Below are 25,387 nucleotides of genomic sequence, written 5' to 3'. Positions count from 1 at the left end.
AGTGGATTCTGGGACTAGAGACAGAATGGTTGCAAGTAGACAGTTTGAACTGCATTCCTCTATGCAGTCAAGACCAGACCTTCGGATGCCAGATGGACATTCCAGTTCAGATGCTGAAAATGATAACACGGGAAGAGCTAATGAGCTTGACAGGAGAGGAGTGATAACTTAACACTGGTCAGAGAGGGAGTCTGTGTGAAGGAGTAGATGGCTGCTTTTGAAGCAAACTAAAAAGCACTGTTCTCATGCTTTGAGGTCTTGAAAAAGGTTTGCTTTCTCTGACACAGTCAGAGATGGCAACATTACTAATTCAAGAGAGAAAGATCTTTGCTCCATGTTCCTGTGTATTCCTGCAGCTGTGTATCTTGCTTCAAGTTCCAGCCTCGCTGGAAAATCCAGTTGAATGTTTCAGTGACTTTGCCGTTTGGATTTCTATTCTAGCCAAGACCCTCACCTTGTGTTCCATATTGATTTTCAATAAATTCATAATGGCTCAATAATAAATAACAAAAATACATCATTTGAGTTCCTTAAACATATGAAACACCTTGAGAGCCAATGTGGTCTAGTGATTTGAATGCAGTTCTCTTACTCCAAGAGTCCAGATCTCCATTTAGCCATGGTAACTTACAGGGTGACCATAGGCAAATCACACTCTCTCTGCCATAGAAGATAATGGTAAATCCCCTTTGGGTAAATCATACCAAGACAGGTTCATTTTAGGGTCATGATAAATCAGAAGTGCCTTGCAGCCATGGCAAAACAATGATGTATAGCCTTACATGTGGCCATAGGAAATGTTTTATATGTATGTGTGTAAGTATGCCATGTGCAGAATATCAAAATTTCTCAGCATTACAGTTATATGATTGTTGATAGACAGACAGACAGACAGACTGTTTTAATGGACTCTAATATCACATCCATTTCACAGAGTTGGCTTTGTCAATGATAAATCAGCTGCATATGCACACGCTGCTATAGAATCACATACCACAATAATAGAAAACTATTTCAGTGTAATTTGCAATGTTCTAGTATACAAATGATATAAAATCGCACTTTTATGAAAAAGTGAGCAACTGATTACTACCCACTGGGCTAAATAACTTTGCCAGAGGAGATTTCTGTAAGAATATGCTAGGTATTCTGTCCCAGAATTCATTTTCCTTCTTTAAAACAAAAGATGCCAAATGATACATCTAGAAAAGGCTATCTGAATTTCTTCGAGAGCTGCTTTCAGAAGGGCAATTTAAATTTTATCTACAAAAATAGCAATATTTAAAATGGAAATACTTGTTCCATTCCAGATTTGGCCCTGTAGCCCTAAAGTTCCTTTAATATTAGAAACTTAAATTGAAGCTGATCAAGCACGTAAACCACTGATGTGTATGGTAATATTTTTGTTACAAATTCATACACCATGTGAAGTTTATAAGAGGAATGGAATTGGAAGCCCTCTTCCAGGTAATCAATAATTAACTGTGTTCATATTTGGAACAAGTAGGGGATACATCTTAGACTGCGTTTTGTACATAAATGTCTGTTTCAGGTGTATTCAAGCCATTGTGTCTTTTAAAGAAAGGGTTATCTAAATCAGCAAATCATTAGAGATGTCCTGCTAATGCCTCCTTGTCAACTAATGCATCTTGCATTTGAACTGTGGTGTTGGAGGAAATTCTGAGAGTGCCTTGGACTGCAAGAAGATCCAACCAGTCCATTCTCCAGGAAATAATGCCTGACTGCTCACTGGATGGAAGGATATTAGAGGCAAAGGTGAAGTACTTTGGCCACATCATGAGAAGACAGGAAAGCTTGGAGAATATAACGATGCTTGTAGTGGCAGAAATCCTACACTGGGTTGCTTATTTCTGAATGTGGAATTATGGATAGCATGAGCTACACAACTGTTGTGGTGAGTAGCAAAGTGAACGATAGCTCATCCAACAATACAATTGGATGTACACCTAAATTCTAATATACAAGTACATGTACCTCTGCATGCACAGAGAAACTCTGCATGTGTCATTTGGCTTTCACAAACTAGAACTGAATTCATTTAGCTAGATGCTCCACATAGGACAAATATGTCCAGCTAAACAAATGTTTGCATATACGTTTGCTGTATTTCATGGTGTTGAATCTTGTAACTTTTTGATCTTCATTGACAAATATATAGCTGTTAGTATCCCATGAATGTATTGCAATAGTGTAAATTCAACATATGTATTTATAATCCAGTTTTTTGTTTGTGGAGGACTGTTCTCACCACACAATTCCCCAAATATCTACAAACACACCTTTTTGGTGGAATAAACCCCCAGAGAAAGCCATTTTTATGTTGTTTATTTGTGGAGGGGAAGGTTGTGGAAGAGAGAAGCAGAAATGCATCCACTATATTCCTTTGACTGGGTATACAGCAATAACATAATATTCAGGGACTTCTTGTGTACTTCTGAGAGCTCATCAACAATTATGTTACTGTGTGTTCAGCTAAAGGAAAATAAATGCATATATCTCAACTGCTCCTCATCTCTACTTTTAGTTGTTCTGTTTCATGATGATGCAGCTTTGGAAGCCTAGACCTATGATAAGTGTCTTAGGGAGCTGGGTAAGTTTAGCTTGGAAATAAGATGTCTAAGAAGGAAAATGATAGTCATATTTAAATGTTTGAAAGGATACCATATTGAGGAGGGTTCAAGCTTGTTTTCTCCTGCTCTAGAGATTAAGGCTCCTTCCACACATCTGGATAAAATCTCACATGTTATGCTTTGAACTGGGTTATATGGCAATGTAGATTCAGATAACCCAGTTCAAAGCAGATATTGTGGATTATCTGCCTTGATATTCTGGGTTTTATGGCTGTGTGGAAGGGCCCTCAGACACAGAGCAGTGGATTCAAATTGCAGGGGTTGAGATTCCACCTAAACATGAAGAACTTCCTAATGGTCAGAACTATTAGATAGTGAATTATGTTGCCTTGGATCATGGTGGAGTCTCCCTCTCTGGAGGTTTTAAGCAGAGGTTGCATGGCCATCTGCTGAGAGAACTTTGATTGTATTTTCCTGAATGACAAATGGTTGGACTAGTTGGCCGTTGTGGTCTCTTTCAACTTTATGATTCTATTGACAAAGAAATGTTTTGCAACATGAGTTGGGGAAGTTGGTCTGGGAGTAGAGATGGGACAGCTTGGAAAAAACCTAGAAAAATTGATAATTTTTTTTACCCAAAGCCATTTTTTTCTGAAAAAATTCAAAAATATATAGAATATGTTATTATCCAACGATAAATAATATATCTATGACATGCTATTCAAACTATATAACATGAAGACCTAAATGAAAGATTTCGGAGACTTTTTGTTTCTACATACTTTCCTCCCCCCATTTTAGGTGTGAGAGCTGTTCGGCAGTGGAACTCTCTGCCCTGGACTGTGGTGGAGGCTCCTTTGGAGGTTTTTAAGCAGAGGCTGGATGGCCATCTGTCGGGGGTGCTTTGAATGAGATTTCTTGCTTCTTGGCAAGGGGTTGGACTGGATGGCCCATGAGGTCTCTTCCAACTCTACTATTCTATGATTCTATGATTCTAGGTGAAGGGTGGCTTTGTAAAAAAAAAAAAAGGAAAAAAACCTCCCCCCCCCCCCAATTTTTTTCCAGGTATCTAAGAGGCGTATGTGGAGGAAACATCTTGTGTAGACTTATGGAAATCATGTAATGGCACTTTCCTAGCTTTAGGTCTTTTGGACACATCACTGGCACACATCTTGCTCCTAATACCTTGGAATTATATAATTTTATGACTGGAAAAGGCTGCAAAATCCATCTAGACCAGCTTCCTGCCATACTGGAATAGACAATTACAGCACTCCTAAAAGACACACATTAAACATTTGTTTAAAACAGGGTTTCTTAACCAGGATTGCTTGGAAACCTAAGGTTCCACAAAAGATGGTTAGGGCTTCCTAAGAAAAAATGTGATTGAAAAAAATATAAATGTGATGATGGCAGAACTTTGATAGCAATTACATTCATTCACAAGGAAATCTTGGAAATTTCTTTAATGCAAGGTTACTACTATACAACAAAGTTACGAATGAAGAAAACACAGGAAACTTCTTAGTTCAACACTCCCCAAAGCCCCACTCCTTAGCTCTTGAAAGCTGAAGGTGCTTTGATGGAATTGTTTGGTTTATATCTTTACAAGCCAGTAATGCAACAATCCTCTCTAGGAACAACTCTACAGAGTTATCTTTTTTAGGCAATCATTGCTTATCAAGTGATCATATTTTCTGTAGTAGCACGAAGATAAAATGCTCAGAAGATGTAAAATAATATATGACAGATGCCATATTTTAGCTCACAGTGTTGTGGGGAAAACAGGATTTAGTTCAGTAGTTCTTCCAAAGTTGAAATCCTGATATGAATCTGCTATTCCATTTTGTTTGGAAGAATAGCTCAAGTGAAAAGTCCTTTCTACCCTGATAATCTCTACACTTGTTATTTAAAAGAGAAAGATATGCTTTTAGGAAATATATCCACGATTTGGATTCAACTGAGCAACCTGTATGGGGTGGGAAGTACAAGAAAATATATACTCTGTAATTAAACCCTGCTCATACTGAGACCAAGAGCCCACCTTAATTATATAGGTTGCTCCTTATCGATAGATAGACAGACAGATAGACCGATAGATAGAAATGATGCTGGTGATATACATTTATTTTAAATAATTAATTTGCTTATGAAAGATACACTGTAATTGAAAATAGATTTGCTCAGAAATCAAGCCAACTAATTTTTAATGAGATTCACATATGTACTCATAGAACTGCATTCATGCAGTTCATTTTCTTCCTATTTTTAAATAAGTGAAAGCATTGTATTTATTGGTAAAAATGGCTAAAACTGCAGCATTAGTCTCTTTCAATTAAACATTTCCATCCAGAATAGTCAAACTTAGAAGTCTCCACATTTAACACTGGTAGAGATGAGAATTAAGCTAGTTGCAGCTTTCCAAGGACCAATCATATGATGTACCTGTTGAAATTCCCTTTACTCTATCAATGTGAAAAGAAGAAAAGCCCTATTACAGAAAAGTACATCATTTTCTTTTCCACACATTATCTGAATGACTCTTTAATGTAAACTTATGCAATTCTTGCTGCTGTTTTCACAACCTACATAAACTCAAATTGAATAAATACCCTCTTTGATAAAGTTTCTACTGTAAAGCATAAAAGGGGAAGAAAAATCACAGCAGTTTCCCCTTAACACTTTCTAGTCTTTAAGCCTTTCTTTGATCATTGCTAGAAAAACCTCTATTTTCTCTTTGGACCATACACATTTGGCACTATATTTGGGGTAGCGTTTAGGATATTTTGCTTCAGAGTGGACCTTGTTCAATGTCTTTAAAGACAGTAGTGGGCTAACACATCAGAGCAGATACTATCCTGAACTCAAGCCGAAGCAGCAGCAAACCATTTCCTTGAAGGTCTTCCGCATCTCCAGACTCCGGAAAGCATAAATGATTGGGTCAATGACTGAGTTGCACATAATAAGAACCAGGTATGTGTTAAAATGTGAGATGTAGCAAAAACAGTGTGGGTTGGTGGGGCAAGAAATGATGAGAATGAGATGAAGGAAAAAAGGTCCCCAGCAGACAATGAAGACCCCGAGGAGGATGGTGATAGTGACAGCCCCTTTCATACAAGTACGCTGCTGGGGCACATCATCCACTGGGAAGGCTGCAATGCGCTTGATATGCAGACGTGCAAACATGAACATGTGAACATAGAGTGAGGCCATGAGGAAAAGCATGGTAAAGAACATGGCAATGAGGCAGATAATAACCATTTTGCTCTCAGAGTAGATGATGAAAGTGATGCCACAACAGATACAAGCGATCCAGATCAATCCGATGAGGGCCAGAGCTTTCTTCACTGTCATGATGCTGTGGTAACGAAGTGCATAGAAAATGGTGATGTACCTGTCGATGGCTATGACCAAAAGGTTGCATATGGAGCCAATTAAAGAGATGCAGATCATTGAGTCAAAGACATTGTCCATTGGCTGGATGTAGCGACTATTAATGTTTAAATAGCCCTTCTCCAGGAGGACAATCATGATAGTTTCCAGGCTGTTAGATATGCTCACCAACATGTCAGCTGCTGCCAAGCTGCAAAGGAAAAAGTACATGGGGGAATGAAGGTTTCTATTTTTGATCACTGCAAGGATGACAAAGATGTTCTCCAGAAGGCCGACGATCCCCAGTGACAAGAATACATCAGCTTTGATGAAAACCAGTTCGCAGACTCCATCCTCATCTCTGCTGTTGTAAAGTGCCGAACCGTTAACCTCTTCAGGCTGGAACGTCAAATCCCAGTGTATAGTCGTGTTCATTGTTGAGTTAGATATTCTGGTTTACAAGCAGTTGTGGAAATAGTATCATTGAAACAGAAAGTTCTTCATAAATACCACAGGGCTTTTCAGTGAATGAAATCAAACAGGAGACATCTCGCAAAACGTCCTCTATTCAGTTTGGATGTCTGAACCAATTACTCCATGGAGTTGTTTGTTGATCCACAGAGTTGTTTGTTTCCTCTTCAGTAAAATCAGGCGATACAGCAAATGCCACAAATAGTTCTTGAATGAAGATGAAACTGTGGCAATGACAGCAGCCTCTCTTTCATAATTCACCTGTTGATCTCAAGTGAGCACTTTGCAAGCTGATCCTACGTCCTGGGACTCCTGCTGTCCTGGAGGATCAAAAGCACTTCACAGCATCTTTTCCTGATTCATCTGTGAGGCAAGAACAAGAACAGAATAAAAAAGCGCAGGGTTTTATACATTCATGAATGAGGGGAAAACACTCCTACTTAATCTTCTGTGTCTTACAATGACCACTGGAGAACAAGTACCTCTTTGAGTGACAGTTCAAATTGCAAGCTACAGAACTCCCATTGATGGGGATTCTATAGTTCATTACAAAATCATATGGCGCCCTCTGCAGATCCAAGAGAAAATCTGCAGACATTTTCTAAAGTCTTGTGTTGGTTTACAATACACATTACAATCACAAGCATATTAAATATAAGAAGATGACATGTTAGGATGCTTCCAGTTAGACAGTTCCTAGCTATCAATCAAGAGACACTGCAGCTATCCAGTCTTTACCTATTTTTTTGTGGCAGCAAGAAGCCGTGGGAAAAAAATATTATTGCTAATTGCCATCATGTAGACTCTGATAGAAATGGTGATCTGCAAGCCTGAAAGGATGATTTGAGAGATGTGCTGCCTTCCTGGGGCAAAAATCTGTGATATAAAAAGAGAATGAAAAGCCTTGTCAGTCTCACTAACTGTTATCAGTTTCTTTTGGTCCACCTCAAGGGAAAGCCGTTAGAAATATGTTTTAATATATTATTTTATATAATGTTTTAGATGATTATCTGTTTATAGTAATGTTGTAACTTGCCTCGAGCCACGAGGAGAGGCAGTTAAGAAATAAAGTTCTTCTTCTTCTTCTTCTTCTTCTTCTTCTTCTTCTTCTTCTTCTTCTTCTTCTTCTTCTTCTTCTTCTTCTTATACACACAACAAGATTAGTACACAGCAAACAAGATCATTATTCTGGCTGTTGTATTGAATCACATGTCGGACACTTCCCAAGTGCAGATCTGAGTAGGGTGGCCTTTTGCAGCTGACAGATAGTAAATTATTATTATTATTTGCTGCACATAGCAAACAAGATTACTATGCTGGCTTTTGTATTGGTTCAGACACTTCCCAGGTGTCTAGGACTATGTGCTGAATTGGCTAATAATATGTGCGGATCCAAGTAGGGTGGCCTTTTGCAGCTGACAGATGGTAATTTTGTCAGTGCTGATTGTTTTCAAATGCTGGCAGGAATAATTTGGCTTTTTAGATCATGGTTTGTGGTCTCATGAAGATGAACTAAGCTCTCATCTTTTGCCATTCTATTCAGAAAAGGGGGTGGTTCCTTTTTGTTTTGTTTTGATAAGGTAGGACACTAACAGTGGTCTATATATAAGTCAAGCCAAGATGTTTTGACTAAAATTTGTAGACTTATACATGAGTACATACAATAATATTCCAGGAAATAGGATCAAATTTCAAATGTCAGTAGGGAGCTGGGCCAAATGAACAAAACTGATTCCAATGTAGAGAACTGTAAGGTACTATACTTAGGTAGAAAAAAAATGAAATGTATTGATATAGAATGTGTGACACCTGGATTGACAATAATATATGTGAAAGGGATCTAAGAGTCTTACATGAGTCAATATCTGACATGACACTTTAAAAAGTCAATGCTATTCTAATCTGTATCGACGGGAGTATAGTATCTTGGCTGATGGAAGAAATAATTCTACTGTATTCTGATCTGGTCACATCTCACCTGAAATACTCTATCTGATTTTTGGCACCACAATTCAAGAAAAATATTGACATTTTTGACTTTGTCCATAGGGTGGAGACCAAAATTGCAAAAGGTCTGCAAACCATGCCTTATGAGGAGTGACTTGGGGATTTGGGTATATGTAACCTCGAGAAGAAAAGGCTAAGAGATGATAGCATTTGATGAATATTTGAAAAGATATCATATTGAAGATGCAGCAAGTTTTTTTCCTGCTCCTCCAGAATCAAGAAGCATTCTGCTTAAACACTGGAAGAACATCCTGATGCTTGACAATGAAATACGCTGCCTTGAAGTATTTGTGAATGGGGAAAGGGATGGCACAATAAAAGTCTCATCTGGGAGGATCTGTAATGTAAACTGATTACATTCAATGTACATCTGTGACCACGTTTCTTCCTTGACATTGCTTTTGCTCCAGAAAGCTGCAAAGCATTGCGGCATTCCCAAGAATAATATTGCATTGTCTTTTTACTGCCCAAATGCATCTGCTTGACAACAGTAGGCACAGTCATTAGTGTATTGTACCAAACCATTCCTAATGATTGGTTTGGATTTTTTTTTTTTGCATTTTGTTGGCATTGAATGTTTGCCATATATGTTGGAAACCTCCCTGAATCCCTTCGGGGAGATAGGGCAGTCTACAAATACAATTATTTGTGGCTGTGGCGCAGGCTGCAGCCAGCTGCAACAAATCACTCTGACCAAGAGGTCATGAGTTCAAGGCCAGCTCAGAGCTGCGTTTGTCTCTGTCTTTGTTCTATGTTAAGGCATTGAATGTTTGCCTTATATGTGTAATGTGATCCGCTCTGAGTCCCCTTCAGGGTGAGAAGTGCAGAATATAAATATTGCAAATAAATAAATAAATAATTATTATTTTATAGCCACTTGGACAGTTACTGAGAAATTTTCCTGTAACACTTTTGCATTTCTTTGATAATAATAATAATAATAATAATAATAATAATAATAATAATACTTTATTTATACCCTGCCACCATCTCCCCAATGGGGACTCGGGGCGGCTTACATGGGGCCACGCCCAAAGCAATACAATGTAAACAGCATATAAAGAACAGCACAACACAATACAATAAACAATACAGTAAATAATATCCATTACAAAATAAAACAAGGAGACAATAAAAACAAGGGCAGACCACATGAACATTAAGTTAAAACTCGGGGTGAGAAAGACATAAAAATAAAAACCACAGCGAACAGGGTCATAAGGGACCCTGTTTTTTTCAAGGTCTCACAACAAAGGATAGTGTTTCAAATTTGACACTTTATTTTCTAGATCACATTAAACTAAACTCTCGGTAATTTTCTATCTTGATGTCTAGCTGTGACTATTTATAGTATGTGCTGTTATAGTCAAGGTAGCATAAACATATTCCTGAGAAATAACAGTATGCGTTTTCACTCTCATTTCACCTTTAAATTGTCTTCAAAGGTGATAACATCTGAAAATAATCAAGAAGGCTGTTCACATAAAGAGGTGCCAGCAACCTATACTTCTTTCCCTTACAACTTCATAGAAGTTTAGTTTAATATAACTTAATGCACATTCTGAGGCATTTTCAATGTGTTTCCTCACCTCCACCTCTGTTATTTGCTGCTGGCTGTGAGGGTGAGATAGTGTTAACAAAGAGCTATTATGAATGCAAATACACACTAGATAAAATACTTCAACAATAATGATCACAACAGCAAGTTAATTATAGCACATTTAAAGGCACCATAACAAGTGAGCACAAGAGACCTGAGGCTTAACAATTAATGTCTTTGCTTGTCATTGAAAAACTCGGACAGAAACTTTTAACAGAATTTTCTTGCCAAGATATTTTATAGGGATGGAACAGCTACTGAGAAGACAATGGATGGATCTACACTAGGCTTGAGCGATCCATGAAAAAATTGATTCTAAACTCGTTTCAAAAGTAGGGGGCGCCAGCGTTTCGTTTCTGATGTCATTTCCGAATTTTGCCCCCCAAAAAATTCGAAATTAACGAAAATTCGTTAGTTTCAAAAGTAATTCGTTAATGGCGGACGCGCATGCGCAGTGGCCAAAAAAAAACAGCACGAGGGGAGATTTTACAGGACTCTCCCGCCCTCATTTTTTGAGTGATCTTCTTCAAACTTGGTACAGTGGTAGAACACATTTAACACTTTCCCTTATCCTCTGATTTTTGGCGAATTTTCATAGCTTTTATAATAAACCATTTTTTAATAATTGCAGAAATCTGTTCCTGGTTTGAAAGTCTTATTTCCTGTTAAATTGGGTTGTCTTTACTGTGAAAGTCATTGATCTACTTCAGAAACTTTGTTTTTGTGGCTGAAACTTTGTTAAATTGGTGTGTGTGTGATATATACTGTGTGTATATATATATATATATATATATATATATATATATATATATAAGTCCCTGCATATGTGTGTGTGTATAGGTAAAGGTAAAGGTATCCCTTGACGTTAAGTTCAGTCATGTCTGACTCTGGGGGTTGGTGCTCATCTCCATTTCTAAGCCCAAGAGCCAGTGTTGTCCATAGACACCTCCAAGGTCATGTGGCCGGCATGACTACATGGAGTGCCATTACCTTCCCGCCAGAGCGGTACCTATTTATCTACTCACATTGGCATGTTTTCAAGCTGCTAGGTTGGCAGAAGCTGGAGCTAACAGCGGGCACTCACTCTGCTCCCGGGATTTGAACCTGGGACCTTTCGGTCTGCAAGTTCAGCAGCTCAGTGCTTTAACACACTTCGCCATCGGGGCTCATGTATATAATATACATACACATACACACAATGTGGAGAATATGTGGAAAGGTAGATAGATAGATAAGTTGGGAGCCACAGCGAAGGCACCTTCCTGGGAGCAAGGTCTAATAATAATAATAATAATAATAACAATAATAATAATAATAATAATAATAATAAATCCCTTACAATATCCAAGATGGCTCACTGCTACAGAATCTTGGGAGCTTTAGTTTGGTATGGTACCATTATTGGCAGAGAAAGCTAAGCTGTAGGAGTTGAAATCCAATAATTTATCCTCCCTATAGAATCAATTTTATATGCATTTTTAGCTACAGAAAAGCTAAAATCAGGACAGTAAAAGAACAACACCCAGAAAATGGGAATTCCAGACAGGAAACAATCAGGGCCAGCTAATACCTCCCAACAAAGGATTCCCCCAGGTAGGAAGCAGCCAGGCTTTGAAGCTGCAAGGCTATTCAATGCTAATCAAGGTGACCAATTGCAACATTCACACTTGCCTCCCACAGACAAGAGTTCTTTCTCCCACCCTGGACCTTCCACAGATATATAAACCCCACTTGCCTAGCTTCGCACAGACGTCAAAACCTCTGAGTATGTCTGCCACAGATGTGGGTGAAACGTCAGGAGAGAATGCTTCTGGCACATGGCCATAGAGCCCGGAAAACTCATAGCAACCCAGCCAGTAGGCTGTTGCTGAACAACCTATGAACTTTTAGCATTAAAGGAAAAAAATGCCCAAGATTTTATCACTTAATACTGTTGGCATGTCTGGAGAAGAAGAATAGAATGCTTCTATACCAGGCAAGGGCAAACTTTGCCCATGTCTGGAGTTAGGAATTGTAGGAGTTGAAATCCAAAACAATTTGACAGAAAACTGGGAGTTGTAGTTTGGCATGGTACTGGCTCTCTTCTGCAGGGAAGGCTAGGGACTTTGTAAAACTACAGCTCATATGATTACATGGCACTGAATCTGTTGCAATTGAGCTGGTGCCATAATCCTTTCCGGGAGATCTCCTCAGTGGAGATATCTCTTAAAGGGATATCCTCTGGCTCTAAGGATTCCGTTTAGGAAGGCTTGCCTGGCTCTGGTATTCCCCTTTAAGCCAGTGGCTGGAAAGTCTGGAAAGAAGCAAAACCAAACACGTGGCTCCAGAGGAGAAGGCCAAGCGCAGGCAGGCATGTCTCTTCTCTCTTCTCTTCCCTCCCTCCCTGCTTCTCTCTCTCTCTCTCTCTCTCTCTCTCTCTCTCTCTCTCTCTCAGAGAAGCAGGGAGGGGAGAGAGAGAAGGGAAGAGAGAGCAATGCGGAAGGCTTCTACTGGTGGTGGTGGTGGTGGGGGGCGTCTCAATGGCATTTTTAAAATGCTAGCAGATCGATGGCCATGCCTCTCCCTCCCTCCCTCTTCCGCTCTGATTGGCTGAGAGGCATGCCAACATGGCTTCTCCTCTCAGAGGGGCTACAGCTACATCCGAAGACATCAGAAACAAACGAAAAAAAGGTACTTTTATTATTCAAATTCGTAATATTTGTAAGGCAGTGAGCAGATGGTTCAATATCAATTCAAAAGTAATTATGAAACGAATTTTAAACGAATTTAACGAACTAACGAAAAATTTGCTCAAGCCTAATCTACACTGTAGAATTAACGCAGACTGGGACCACTTTAATCGAACTATGCCAATTAAACTCCCATGATTTCATAGCTTTGAGGCATGGCAGTTAAAGTGTTTTTTTTGTGTGTGTCAGGAGTGACTTGAGACAAGTTGCTTCTGGTGTGAGGCCAGGAAATGCCCAGGGGACACCTGGATGTTTTGATGTTTTTGATATCCTTGTGGGAGGCTTCTCTCATTTTCCCTCATGGAGCTGGAGCTGATAGAGGGAGCTCATCCGTGCTTTCCCCGGGTTGGATTTGAATCAGCCACCTTCAGGTCAGCAACCCAACCTTTAAGTCAGCAGTCCTGCCAGCACAAGGGTTTAACCCAGGGGTCCCCAAACTAAGGCCCGGGGGCCGGATGCGGCCCTCCAAGGTCATTTACCTGGCCCCTGCCCTCAGTTTTATAATATAATATTTTTATATCATTTTAATAATATATTGTATTTACATATATTATTGATAATAATATTATAATGTTATATAATATAATACTAATACCATATAAAATATTAATTATATAATATATGTTACATATAATATTACAGTATAGTGGTATCATTCAATATTACTATATTGAATATATAATGCTAATATTGTGCTATGCTAATAATATAATATATTGTATGTACATACAGCTGCTCTGAGTCCCCTTCAGAGTGAAAAGGGCGGGATATAAATGTCATAAATAAATGTAGTAAATGAATAAATAAATAATTTTAGACTTAGGCTCGCCCAAAGTCTGAAATGACTTGAAGGCACACAACAACAACAATCTTAATTCACTTGACTATCTCATTGGCCAGAAGCAGGCCCACACTTCCCATTGAAATCCTGATAGGTTTATACTGGTTACAATTGTTTTCATTTTTAAATATTGTATTGTTCTTTCATTGTTGTTGTTTTGCACTATGCAGTGTGCATAGGAATTTGTCCGGTTTTTTTCCCCAAATGATAATTCGGCCCCTCCACAGTCTGAAGGATTGTGGATCGGCCCTCTGCTTTAAAAGTTTGAGGACCCCTGGTTTAACCCATTGTGCCACCAGGTAAAAGTGGTACCAAACTGTATTAATTTACAGTTGGAGGCATGAGGTTTAGTTTGAATTTTAAAAGGATTATTGAAGGTGTTTAAACTACTTTGGTCCAATATCTCAGACTTTAATGTTTGGATTCAACTCAGTGAAGAGTTGTAGTCCCACTATATCCTGGATTGGTCAGGACTTGTCTGGAGTAGAGTTTCCTTTTGGACACCTCGTTTCGAGAATGCTATAGACAAAATGGAGCAGGTTCAGAGAAGAGCTACAAGGATGATAAGAAGTATGGAGAACAAAAGATTATGAGGAAAAGCTGCAGGGAATGGGCATGTTCAGCCTGGTGAAGAGAAGACTGAGGGTTGACATGTCTGCATTCTTTAAATACCTCACAGAGAGGAAGGGACAGGTTTGTTCTCTGATGTGCCAAATGGCAGGACTATGGTTTTACGTTGCAGGACAAAATATTTTGATTGAGCTTCAGAAGGAACTTCTTGACAGTAAGAACGCTTCTCCTTCTCTGGACATCTTCAAAAAGGGGCTGGACAGCTGCTGCTGGAGATGCTTTAGCTAAAGATCATGTGCTGAGTGTTGTGACTGCGCCTTCGGGGATTATGGTTGATGGTGATGGGATTCGAAGAGGAAGAAAAAACCCTCGTGATGAGGGTTCATTGGAGGAGTTGCGCAGGAAGCGACTTAGAGAGTTATATGGGGGATCTTCTGAGGAAGATTCAGATGGGGAGTTTGGGGAAATGGATGCTGAGGAACAGGTGGTGGCTGGGGAAGTGGGCACTGAATGGGCACAGCCACCGGAGATGTCTGGGGATTTGGGGCCTATGGATACTACTGAACCTGGGGTTTCTGCAGGAGCTGATCCCAGTTGGGATGCTTGGAGAAGGGAGGATGGTTCTTTAAGTGTTCATGGGGCTAAGTGTGGGCAGGATGATTGGGACTCCGACGAATTGCTAGGTACTCCGGATCCACGAGCTCTAGCTGTGTGGAGTTCGGACTCTGAGTAGATTTGGGACACCTGGTGTTTGGGTGTGAGTGTTTGGTCACCCAGGAGGAAGGGGAATAAAATGGGAATGTTTGGCCACTGCGTGTGGCAAGGTGTTGCTGAGGCGCCATTGGGATCTCTGTGTTTCCGTGAAGACTGGACTTGGACTGTGATTCGGATCTGCTGATACCATCTGGCTTGGCTCTCGCTGTGTCTTATCGTGGACCTGGTTTGGATGACTGCACCCTCTTCGGACTTTGGATTGAATTTGACCTGGCTTCTGTCTACGCCCTCTGACTGACGACTACTCCCGGCTTCTGACTACTGGTTTGCCTTTCGGAATTTGCTGCTGCCTCCTGACCTGACCTTGGATTCTCCTGATGACGGCTATTCATCATCCCTTTGAAGCTTTCGGCTTTATCTGCACCGTGGAAGCAGTTTACTGCTCTTCTAGTTTGTTTGTTTTCAAGTCAGTTTGCTGTTTTTCTTTTGGGAACTGTCCCTTTAAATCCGCAGAGCCGGCTGTCTGTTTTCAGAAACGGTTTGAAGCCAAAAGAGGCTTTTGCACTTTCAGTTATACTCTGCAGCTTCTGGAAGGTTTCAAGCCTTCGTTTATTTTGCATATTTCTTGCAGTCAACTCTATTTGTTCTCCAAAGCTGAATTGAAGCGTCTTTTAGTTTTATTGAATGCCAGCATGGGAAAATAGCGTGGCTTGTTTTTGAGTTATTTTTGTCCAAACTACTCTTGAAACACTGATAAGTGAAGTGTTTCAAGGATACTTTCTGTGTTTATGTTATTTTTGGCTTATCTTCGGAATAAACTCTGTTTTTTTGTTAACTGGCGTCTGACTCTTGACACTGAGCACCATCAATAAAAGTAAAAGAACGAGACCTACTTACCTGTGGGACCCCATTTTGAACTGGCACAATAAGGAATACTATGATTTAAAGGAAGAACCCCAAGAAGGGGAGTGCTAAAGGGGTAATCAGATATATTCTGTAAAAGATACTTAAGTGGAAAATACAGGGAGTTAAGGGGAACCAAGGACTAGCGTCCACCCTCTCAGCTCTAAGGGAAATTACACATTTCAGAGGTTAATATAGTGAGCCCCAAATCAAATAAATAAATAGATAAATAAATAAATAAGAGCCCATACCAGCGACAATCAACATTTAGAAGCTATTCTTTCACCCAAGTACCAAAAATATTCCTATTTGACATAACACAAAACAACTTACCTAATTTTATTAATATCTCAAAACAATATTTTATTCTCCAAAATTAATTTAAGAGATTGTATTCAAACAACTAAGTAGGGTCCAGTAAGGAAATAGGAATAGGCTTGAACGCAGAAATTGATAAGGGAATTAATATAACCCTGTATAACAATAAATCTCTACTCCAGCATAACTAAAGAAGATGTCAACGCAAAAACTGAAGATGGAGGAAAAAAAATCTACTATGAGAAAAGGGTCTATATCGGAGGAAATAAATTTGAAAGATGTGATGAGGGAACTCCAAAAAATCTCTGAGAGCCAAAAAAACTCTCCAAGAGCAGATGATAGATATGAGAAAAGAACTATCAGATGAATTTGTAGAAGTTAAGAAAGAAATAAAAGACCTACAAAAAGAGATGAAAGAAGTCAAAGAAGATAAACAAAAGATGGAGAAGAATAACATCTTTTCATAGGGATTTGAAAACTTGGTGGTTCCAACAGATTTTTGGAAATGATTAACCTGAAGCCTTAGGCATTAAATGGAAACCGGGATCGAAATTGGCTTTTGGAAGTGCTTACTCTGTAATTCTAGACACCACACTTGATTATTATATGACACTTGTCCTGAATTTTACCCATTCTTTTGATCTTGTTAAGGTGTTTATTCTATTAGTCCTACCTGATAGCTATACAGTAGGCTGGTGTGGAATTTTGGCCTAGATTCCTTGCTATCAGTCACACTTTGCCTTGGCTTCATGCTATTTTTACCATATGAGTCCTATTTCGGTCATACTGCCATCTTGCCTGTTTTATATATTTTATATATTACACTCATTCGTTGTACAACCACTCAATGGAGTGATCTGCAATTGCTCTTACTAGGTATTATATTGTTTTAAAATGTTGGAATTTTAAACATGTTTGTTAATTGCTATTATATTGGTTTCTTGTATTTTGTATTATGTATATGTATTGAATGTTTTTATGATGTGTAAACCACTCTGAGTCCTTATCGGAGATAGAGCGGTATATAAATAAAGTTTTGTTGTTGTTTGTTGTTGAGCACAAGTGGACTCAATGGCTCAGTTATATGATTCTACAAGGGGCAGAGGGAAGTGCCTTTCCAAGACATCACAAAATCTGTTCTGGCTCATACGCTATATGTGTACAACCAGCACCTTGATTGTATTTTAATAGGGCTTTATTCTACCTCACAGTTTTAACTATGTTGTATCCTGCCCTGAGTCACAAAGAGAGGTGGGTAATAAATATATTATTTGTATTATTATTATTTCTCAAAGGCTTCAATAAATGCTATGTTGTGGCTTGGTAACAGAGGAAACCAATGCTGCAACCAACTGTCCCTTCAAGAGAAAAATATTCCACAAATGGATTGTCACAGCTGTAAAGATCCTTTAAATAAGGTTAAAAGTAAACATGAGTACCATTTAGGTTTGTGCAGAGGTGCATTTGCCCCTCAAAAGTAGAAACGTCATCTTGTGCGTATTATAGAAAAAAGACTCCAAATAAAATGATAGCCATTAATCTTCTAAAGCTTGCTTTCCCTTACTCTCTCTCAAAATAACATCTGGTAAGCACTTACTTGAGAAAAAAAAGTTTTCTGCTGATGCCAGCTTTTAAAAAAAATCATCAGCAACCTTCTAATTGAAAGGAGTGGTGGGCTAAATCTTACCAAGCAGGTTTCAATTAATTAAAAGCAATTACGCCATTAAAAAGATAACATTGAAATACATATATAGAGAGTCTTCTTAGTATTGATGACTGCTGCCTAGGCTTCCAGGTCTTGGCGCTATCATAAACACACATACACACACACATACTTTTATTATTATAGATACGTCTCTCTGTTAGTGTTGTTATTATGACTTGGGTCAGCTGCGACTGAGAGTTGAGGTTTTTGAAGAGCAATCATAGAAAAAAATGGGATAGATGAGCCAACAGTCTCATCTGGTGCAATGCAAACTTTCTACATATCTGTTCATCTAGAACAGGGGTCCCCAAACTTTTAAAGCCGAGGGCCGGTCCACAATCCTTCAGACTGTTGAGGGGCTGAATTATCATTTGAAAAAAAATACAAACAAATTCCTATGCATACTACACATGTCTTATTTGTAGTGCAACAACAACAACAACGAAAGAATACAATATTTAAAAATGAAAACAATTTTAACCAACATAAACCTATTAGGATTTCAGTGGAAAGTGTGGGCCTGCTTCTGGCCAATGAGATAGTCAAGTTAATTAGGATTGTTGTTGTTGTTGTGTGTCTTCAAGTCATGTCAGACTTTGGCCGAGCCTAAGTCTAAAATTAATTATTTATTTACTGCATTTATTTACTACATTTATATCCCACTCTTCTCACCCCGAAGGGGACTCAGAGCAGCTGTATGTACATACAATATATTATATTATTAGCATAACACAATATTAGCATTATATATTACTATATTGAACTATACCACTATACTATTATATAATACTAGCTTTGCCCGGCCACGCGTTGCTGTGGCTTATGCTTTCAGGGTGTTGCTCTTTTTTTACTGTCCTGTTTTTTAGAGATTATATTGTTCTGTATTATTATTAATCGCTTTGAATGCGATTTCCTGCGTTTTGGCAGAATGGGGTTGGACTGGATGGCCCATGAGGTCTCTTCCAACTCTACTATTCTATGATTCTATATCACAGTAATTATTACATATTATATTTATAATCTTATATTATCTGCTTAGAACTGGATGATATGAGGCCCCTTCTTCACAGCTGTATAAAATGCACACTGAAGTGGATTATATGGCAGTGTGGAGTCAAGATAATCCAGTTCAAAGCAGATAATATAAGATTATAAATGGGTTATATAGCTGTGTGGAAGGGCCTTGAGTCTACACTGCCATATAATCCAATGCAAATTAGATAATCTGTGGAAGAAGCCGAGGCCTAAGTCTGCCTGTCCCCTGAGCTGAGTTGGTTGCTAGGAGACCAAGTGGGCGGAGCTTCTAACTGGCAGCAATTGGATAAAAACAATTATTCCTTTCCCTCTAATTAGGACTTTATTTTTCTTTTCTTTTTGTTGTATCAACCTAGAGGCGTGGATGATGGGTTGTGTTGTCAAATTTCGAGGTTGGGGGGGCCTGTAGTTTTGTTGTTTTGTTGGTCGCCGTGATGCCATCACTCATTTATATATATATAGATGTAATATATACCATACAATTAATTATATGGTATTACTATTAGTATTATATTGCAAGATAATAATAAGATTATTATCAATATTATATGTATACACAATATATTATATTATTAAAACTGATATAAAAATATTATATTACAAAACTGAGGGTGGGGGCCAGGTAAATGACCTTGGAGGGCCGCATCCGGCCCCCGGGCCTTAGTTTGGGGACCCCTGATCTAGAATGTACTGTTTACAAAGGTACTCTAAAGAAAAGTAATTTAGAGCATAATGGTTTCTTGGTTTCTCATTACCAGGGGAACAGACTGATGAGATTGATATGTTCCTAAGTTTTTGAAAAACGTTTTTGCTGTTTTTCTTGGAGTCATAGTACATCAGTGCATCAGTGAATTTTAAAAAAATAGCATGTGAGTACAAAAGTACTACTGCAGTGGTTCTCAGCTTGGGGTCCCCAGATGTTTTCGCCTTCAACTCCCAGCTGGTAAACTGGCTGGGATTTCTGGGAGATGTAGGCCAAAAACATCTGGGGACTCCAGATTGAGAACCACTGTACTACTATAACCCACTATTTCATGGATACACTTCACTGATTTCCACTTGGATTTCAATTCAAAAATGTTATTTCACTGTTTTGTGATGCTAGTCATTGTGGTGTAGTGATTTGAGCATTGGACTATGACTCTGATGACCAGGTTTTGAATCCTTGTTCATCCATAGAAACCCACTTTGTGTCCTTGGGCAAGTCACATTTTATCAGTCCTAGATCACATCTATACTGCCATATTATGCAGTTTACAATTGCATTATACCAGTGGTTCCCAACCTTTGGGCTTCCAGGTGTTTTTGAGTCCATCTCCCACAGTTTCTAACAGCTGGTAAACTGGCAGGGATTTTTAGAAGTCCAAACCACCTGGAGGCCCAAAGATTGGGAACCACTACATTATATGGTCAGCATAGACTCATAATAAAGTTCAATACGATTGAATTTTTATTGAAGCGAGGCAATGTCTCACAATTAATACAACGAAAGGTTAGTCCTAGTGCAAAATGCAAAACATTAACTTAATTAGTTGGAATATAAAATTGATAAATGTTATGTCCAGCCCTTTAGGGATCACCATACTGCTAAGGTTTATAACCCAAGAAATTATAATGTTATTATTAGAATTTTGGATCCAGAGATGACAGGTTGCTATTATGAGTGTGGAAAGAGCTTTGCTGCTATCAGCCATATAAACTGGAGTCTGAAGATTTAGGAGACAAATAAATTGCCAACTGGCACTTTCTTGAACTATCTTAAAACTTCAAGTGCGAAAGTTAAAAGGAAACATCTGAGTTTATTGTGCACCTTGCCTGGGAAACATGTACTCTGTCTATTTGACTGAGATTCTTTTAAAAGCCTTTTCATCATCCACATGGAAAATAACTTTATTTGTTGCTTTCTCAGCTCAGTAGATCAGTGCTCATGATTCACTTTTTCTTGCTATTGATGTTGCAGCCTCTGTAAGCTTTCAGTGAACTTAAAGTTCTGCCATTCATCTTTCTAGATAACAATAAATCATGGACACACACACAGAGTAGATTTTTGTTCCTTAAATAAAGTTTGTGCTGGGTCATATCCAACACTAAGGTCACAATTCTTATAGAGTAGGGAGTATTTGTGTATGAGAGAGATTTTCTATATTGCTTTGTGGTGATTCTATGAATGTGAGACCTTCGAGAGACCATGCTGTTAACAGCTCTGCTCAGATCATATAAATTGAAGGCCATGCCTTTCTCAATTGTGTCAATCTACTTGGGCTATAGATTTTCTCTTTTCTTACTGCCTTCCACCTTATGGTCCTTGCTAATGAGTCATCTTCTCCCATGATATACCGAAAGCACAAAATATCAGTTAAATCATACTACAAATTCAGGATCAATTGACTTTAGAACTAATTCATCAGTCTTTTCAGCAGTCCACAGTATCCATATATGTCTCCTCAAGCACCACATTTCAAGTTAGCCAATATTTCCTACCATGAGCAGTTTTAGCCATGTTTTAATTACTTTTTTCATTGACTGCAATTGCAGCTAGATTGTACCCAAGTTCCCCTTGCCCTACTGGTCCCTTGTTGGCCATAGAGATGTACTCCAAAGCTACCAACTGAAGTTGGGTATAAGACATGGATAACCTCCTTCTTCAACATTTTAAAAATATGAAGGCATAATAGCAGGTTATGTCAGCATTTATCACCAATAGAATACTGGCTCTGGTCTACATTGTGGGTCTTGTTCTTTGTGGACTGGGCAACAAAATGTGTCTCAGGGGAAATTAAATGAACGAGGGTTAAATGAACACCATCCCTAGCAATTATCTGTTTGCTTAGATGTCCATTTATTTCCCTACTCACCATCTACCACATTAGCAAATTTCAGCCAACTTCCTCTTATTGACATATAGAAGTGTACCCTCCAGTTGGCTATATATATATTCTGTTTTGTTTGTTCATTACGGCATTGAACGTTTGCCACTTTTCTCTTGGAAACCGCCTTGGGTCCCCTTGGAAAGAAAGGGTGGGTTACAAACAAAGTTTATATATTTATATATATTGTTTGGTTATTGTGGAGGTTTGTATTCACCTCCTTCCTTCAAAAAGACATTCTCAACTCAGTGATATTGTAACAGCTCCTTCCATTCTATTTTTTATGGAAACAGGAAGGGATCACAGAAGTGATGGCATTGCCTGGTGAGACTGCTGAAGGATGCCAACTGGTCTTGGTGAAGGATACCATTGATTATGGGACCATAGTGAGACATTTCTGTGATTCCTTCTGATCTCCATCAGCAATGGTATAGGCAAAGAAGGCTGCTACAGAGTACAGCCCTGTGGGAGGCATAACTGTTCCACGTTGTAATTTTATTTATCTGAAGGTGTTTCCATGTCACCTAGTGCAATTTAAAATGCCATTAAAGACCTATTTCTTCTGGAAATTAAAGACCTATTTTAATATTGGTGTTTTAATCTTTGTTCTATGGTTTTAATACAGTAGAGTCTTGCTTATCCAACGTAAACGGGCCGGCAGAACGTTGGATAAGTGAATATGTTGGATAATAAGGAGAGATTAAGGAAAAGCCTATTAAACATCAAATTAGGTTATGATTTTACAAATTAAGCACCAAAACATTATGTTATATAACAAATTTGACAGAAAAAGTAGTTCAATACACAGTAATGCTATGTGATAATTACTGTATTTATGAATTTAGCACCAAAATATCACGATGTATTGAAAACATTGACTACAAAAATGTGTTGGATAATCCAGAACGTTGGATAAGTGAGTGTTGGATAAGTGAGACTCTACTGTATGTACTTTCACTATGTAGTACCCCATCTCAAGCCATGAGAAGAGGCAGGTAAAAATAAAATGTATTATTTCAGTAGATTCTCACTTAACTGGAACTCTGAGGCAACCTGTAAAAATATCAAAGAAATAATACTTTAAATAAAAATTGAAACAATTCTATAGGACAGTGAAGAAGAGGCCTATGAGGCTTAAAGGAATTTGCAGTTGGTGCACCCAGCTATAACGGTGAGCTGTTAAAGAGCACACTTTGTTCCAGACTTAACTACTCAGACACTGCCATTGAGTTTGGAAAGTACAAATTAAATGTTGCTATAGAGATACATGTTTATGATATACAAAGTAAGTAAAAAGGGTGCAGAAACAGAGGTATTTATTATATCTCAATATGTCTCTCTTGTAGCAAATTCAGGCCCCATCTACACTGCCATATAAAATCCAGATAAGCTGATTTGAACTGGATTATATGGCAGTGTAGACTCATATAATCCAGTTCAAAGCAGATAATGTGGATTATCTGGTTTGATAATCTGAATTATATGGCAGTGTAGATCCTGCCTCTGTTATTCTTCTCTGGATCCTTTCTCTTGGGGAATGTTGGAGGTGTCTGGATGTCTGTGAACTCAATGGCACTTTATGGAACTACAGGAGACTGACTGTTCTTCAACTGAAGTATCCTTAGGCCTTGGATTACAATGACTTACACAGTCTAGGAACTACATCTTCCAGGAATGAAACGTGTGGGAAAACAAAAGAAAGACTTCCACTTAGTTGTATCTTGCTCAAGCAACAAAGTTCTCCTGAATGGTAGCATGCACCATTGTTTATGATCACGCTTTGGTCCTAATGTGCCCTTTGCTTCTGGCTTTGTCCTTTGTCCTCTGATTTTGTCTTGGAGCCCAATTCTGACTGGTCAGGGCAGCCAGGAGAAAACTGAGCAGACACTATGGATTCATCCCATGGTCTTTGGACTCTGTTTCCATATGCTTCTATACGTTACCCAACACCAAGCAAGGAGAAGGTTGGGAAAGTCACACTAAGCATGTGGGACGGCTGGCCATCTCTGAAGAAGGGTAAAAATGGGAGGGAATGATGTAAGATGGTTCCCTCCACTTCCCCCTGCATTTCCCTGCCCCCCCCCCCCCCAATTTGATGAAGCCCTATGCAAGGTAAATATGTCTCAGAGCAAACCATCTCCCAGCTAAGGAGGTTTAAAAATTATGTAGGGTGCATCTATACAATCAAATCAATGCAGTTTGACACCACTTTAATTGTTATAACTCAATGCTATGGAAACTTGCCTTGAATCTAGAATGTATTCATTCATTATCTTGTTTTCTTCCATTTTTTTCAAGGGGAATATGAATAAAGTTCATGACAATATCCATAACTTTTTTGAATCCATTATGTGTTTCCTTTGAGTGCATTCATGGGTGGATTTATTTATTTGTTTAGGTAGTTTAATTACCATGCTGCCTTTTCCCAAAATGGGACTTAAAAAATCTTAGGACAAAAGTTAAAACAAAATAGCTAAAGCACTATTGTGCTGTGAAAGTTAAAACAGAATTTTAAAAACATATTCAAAGCATTACTTTAAGACATTAATTTCTAACAGTTATAAACAAATGAAATTCTTATGGCATTTTAAATAAATGCATACGGGATTTGGGGTGTTGGTGGTGGTGGTGGGGACTGTGTGTTTTAAAATGTATTTTTAATTGTATTTATTATATTTTAATTGTATTTCTAACCTAACCCACACAGGATTATTTAATTGTTTTTTTTCTCCATTTTTGGCTTTGTTTCTTTTTAAAGGGGCCAATACTATTTTCCTCCAGACCACACATTTCTAGCATTGCAATCATTTAACATTTCAATTGGGCAGTTAGAAATTGGATCTAGGCTTCAAAAGAAAAGAGGTTAAAAAGTTACAAATGAACACAGCTAATATACATAAAACTATGAACTCAACAAAGGATTTTTTTGAAGGGGGCAGAATTCTTATTTGGGGAAGCAAAGCCGTAATTCTACCCCCTGCCCACAAGTAGCTACACTTCTACAATATGTGTGTTTATATGTGTGTGTGTGTGTGTGTGTGTGTGTGTATGAAGGAGGAAAAAGTCTGAAATAAGCGCAGCACCCATTATTGAAAATTTAAAACACATTTACTTTCAAGGATATTGAATGTAAAAATGTAATTAATGTTTACTGTGATACTCAGACCTTTCGTTGCCAAGCAACACAAGCATTTGCATTTTCTTTTATCTCACCAATATTGCATGGTTGTTTATAAATAAAAGCTTTCTATCTGTGAATTAGGGAAGAGGGATGGGGGAAAAGACCAAAACAGATTTTATGTATCAGGTGCAAGAAAAAATATCACATAGCTAACTATATACACATTCGTTTTTGGCGTATAATAAATGGATAACATATAATAGTAATTGAATTTAGCCGCCCTTTGGTATGGCAAAGCAATTTTTCGAAAGGATAATTGTCTCCTGTTCTGAGAAATAATTCAAGGACATGAAATAAGCGCTAAGAGGAAGGCAGAGAGCAATATAATGGTTGCATGGATTACATGAAGAAAATTGATAGAGGATGTCCTTCCCTACTTTCTGTAAAATTAATGCAGTTTGACATGATTTTAATTGCCATGGCTCAATGCTATGAATCATATTTTGGGGAGCCACCAACCCTCTTTGGAAGAGAAGACTAAAG

General features: G+C 38.3%; 1 protein-coding gene across 4 annotated transcripts in view; it reads right to left on the bottom strand.

Annotated features, from left to right (window-relative positions):
- Window positions 1-4,042: 4,042 nt before the first annotated feature.
- The window catches only part of mc3r (melanocortin 3 receptor), a 46,745-nt gene continuing 25,400 nt past the window's right edge, over window positions 4,043-25,387 (bottom strand). For 2 of the 4 annotated variants that reach the window (XM_062978953.1, XM_008115258.3), the window contains 2 exons: window positions 7,173-7,310; window positions 4,043-6,797 (listed from right to left, as the gene is read on the bottom strand). In XM_062978953.1, the coding sequence (XP_062835023.1) occupies window positions 5,445-6,398 (954 nt within the window). In that variant the 5' untranslated portion in view covers window positions 6,399-6,797; window positions 7,173-7,310 and the 3' untranslated portion in view covers window positions 4,043-5,444. The remainder of the gene's footprint in view (window positions 6,798-7,172; window positions 7,311-25,387) is intronic. The other 2 variants (XM_008115261.3, XM_008115257.3) reach the window with 1 other exon arrangement.

The sequence above is a fragment of the Anolis carolinensis genome, chromosome 4 (genome assembly GCF_035594765.1).
Source record: "Anolis carolinensis isolate JA03-04 chromosome 4, rAnoCar3.1.pri, whole genome shotgun sequence".
Classification (NCBI taxonomy): Eukaryota; Metazoa; Chordata; class Lepidosauria; order Squamata; family Dactyloidae; genus Anolis; species Anolis carolinensis.
The sequence above is the reverse complement of the archived record's forward strand: the minus strand, read 5'-3'. Positions and strand labels throughout refer to the sequence as shown.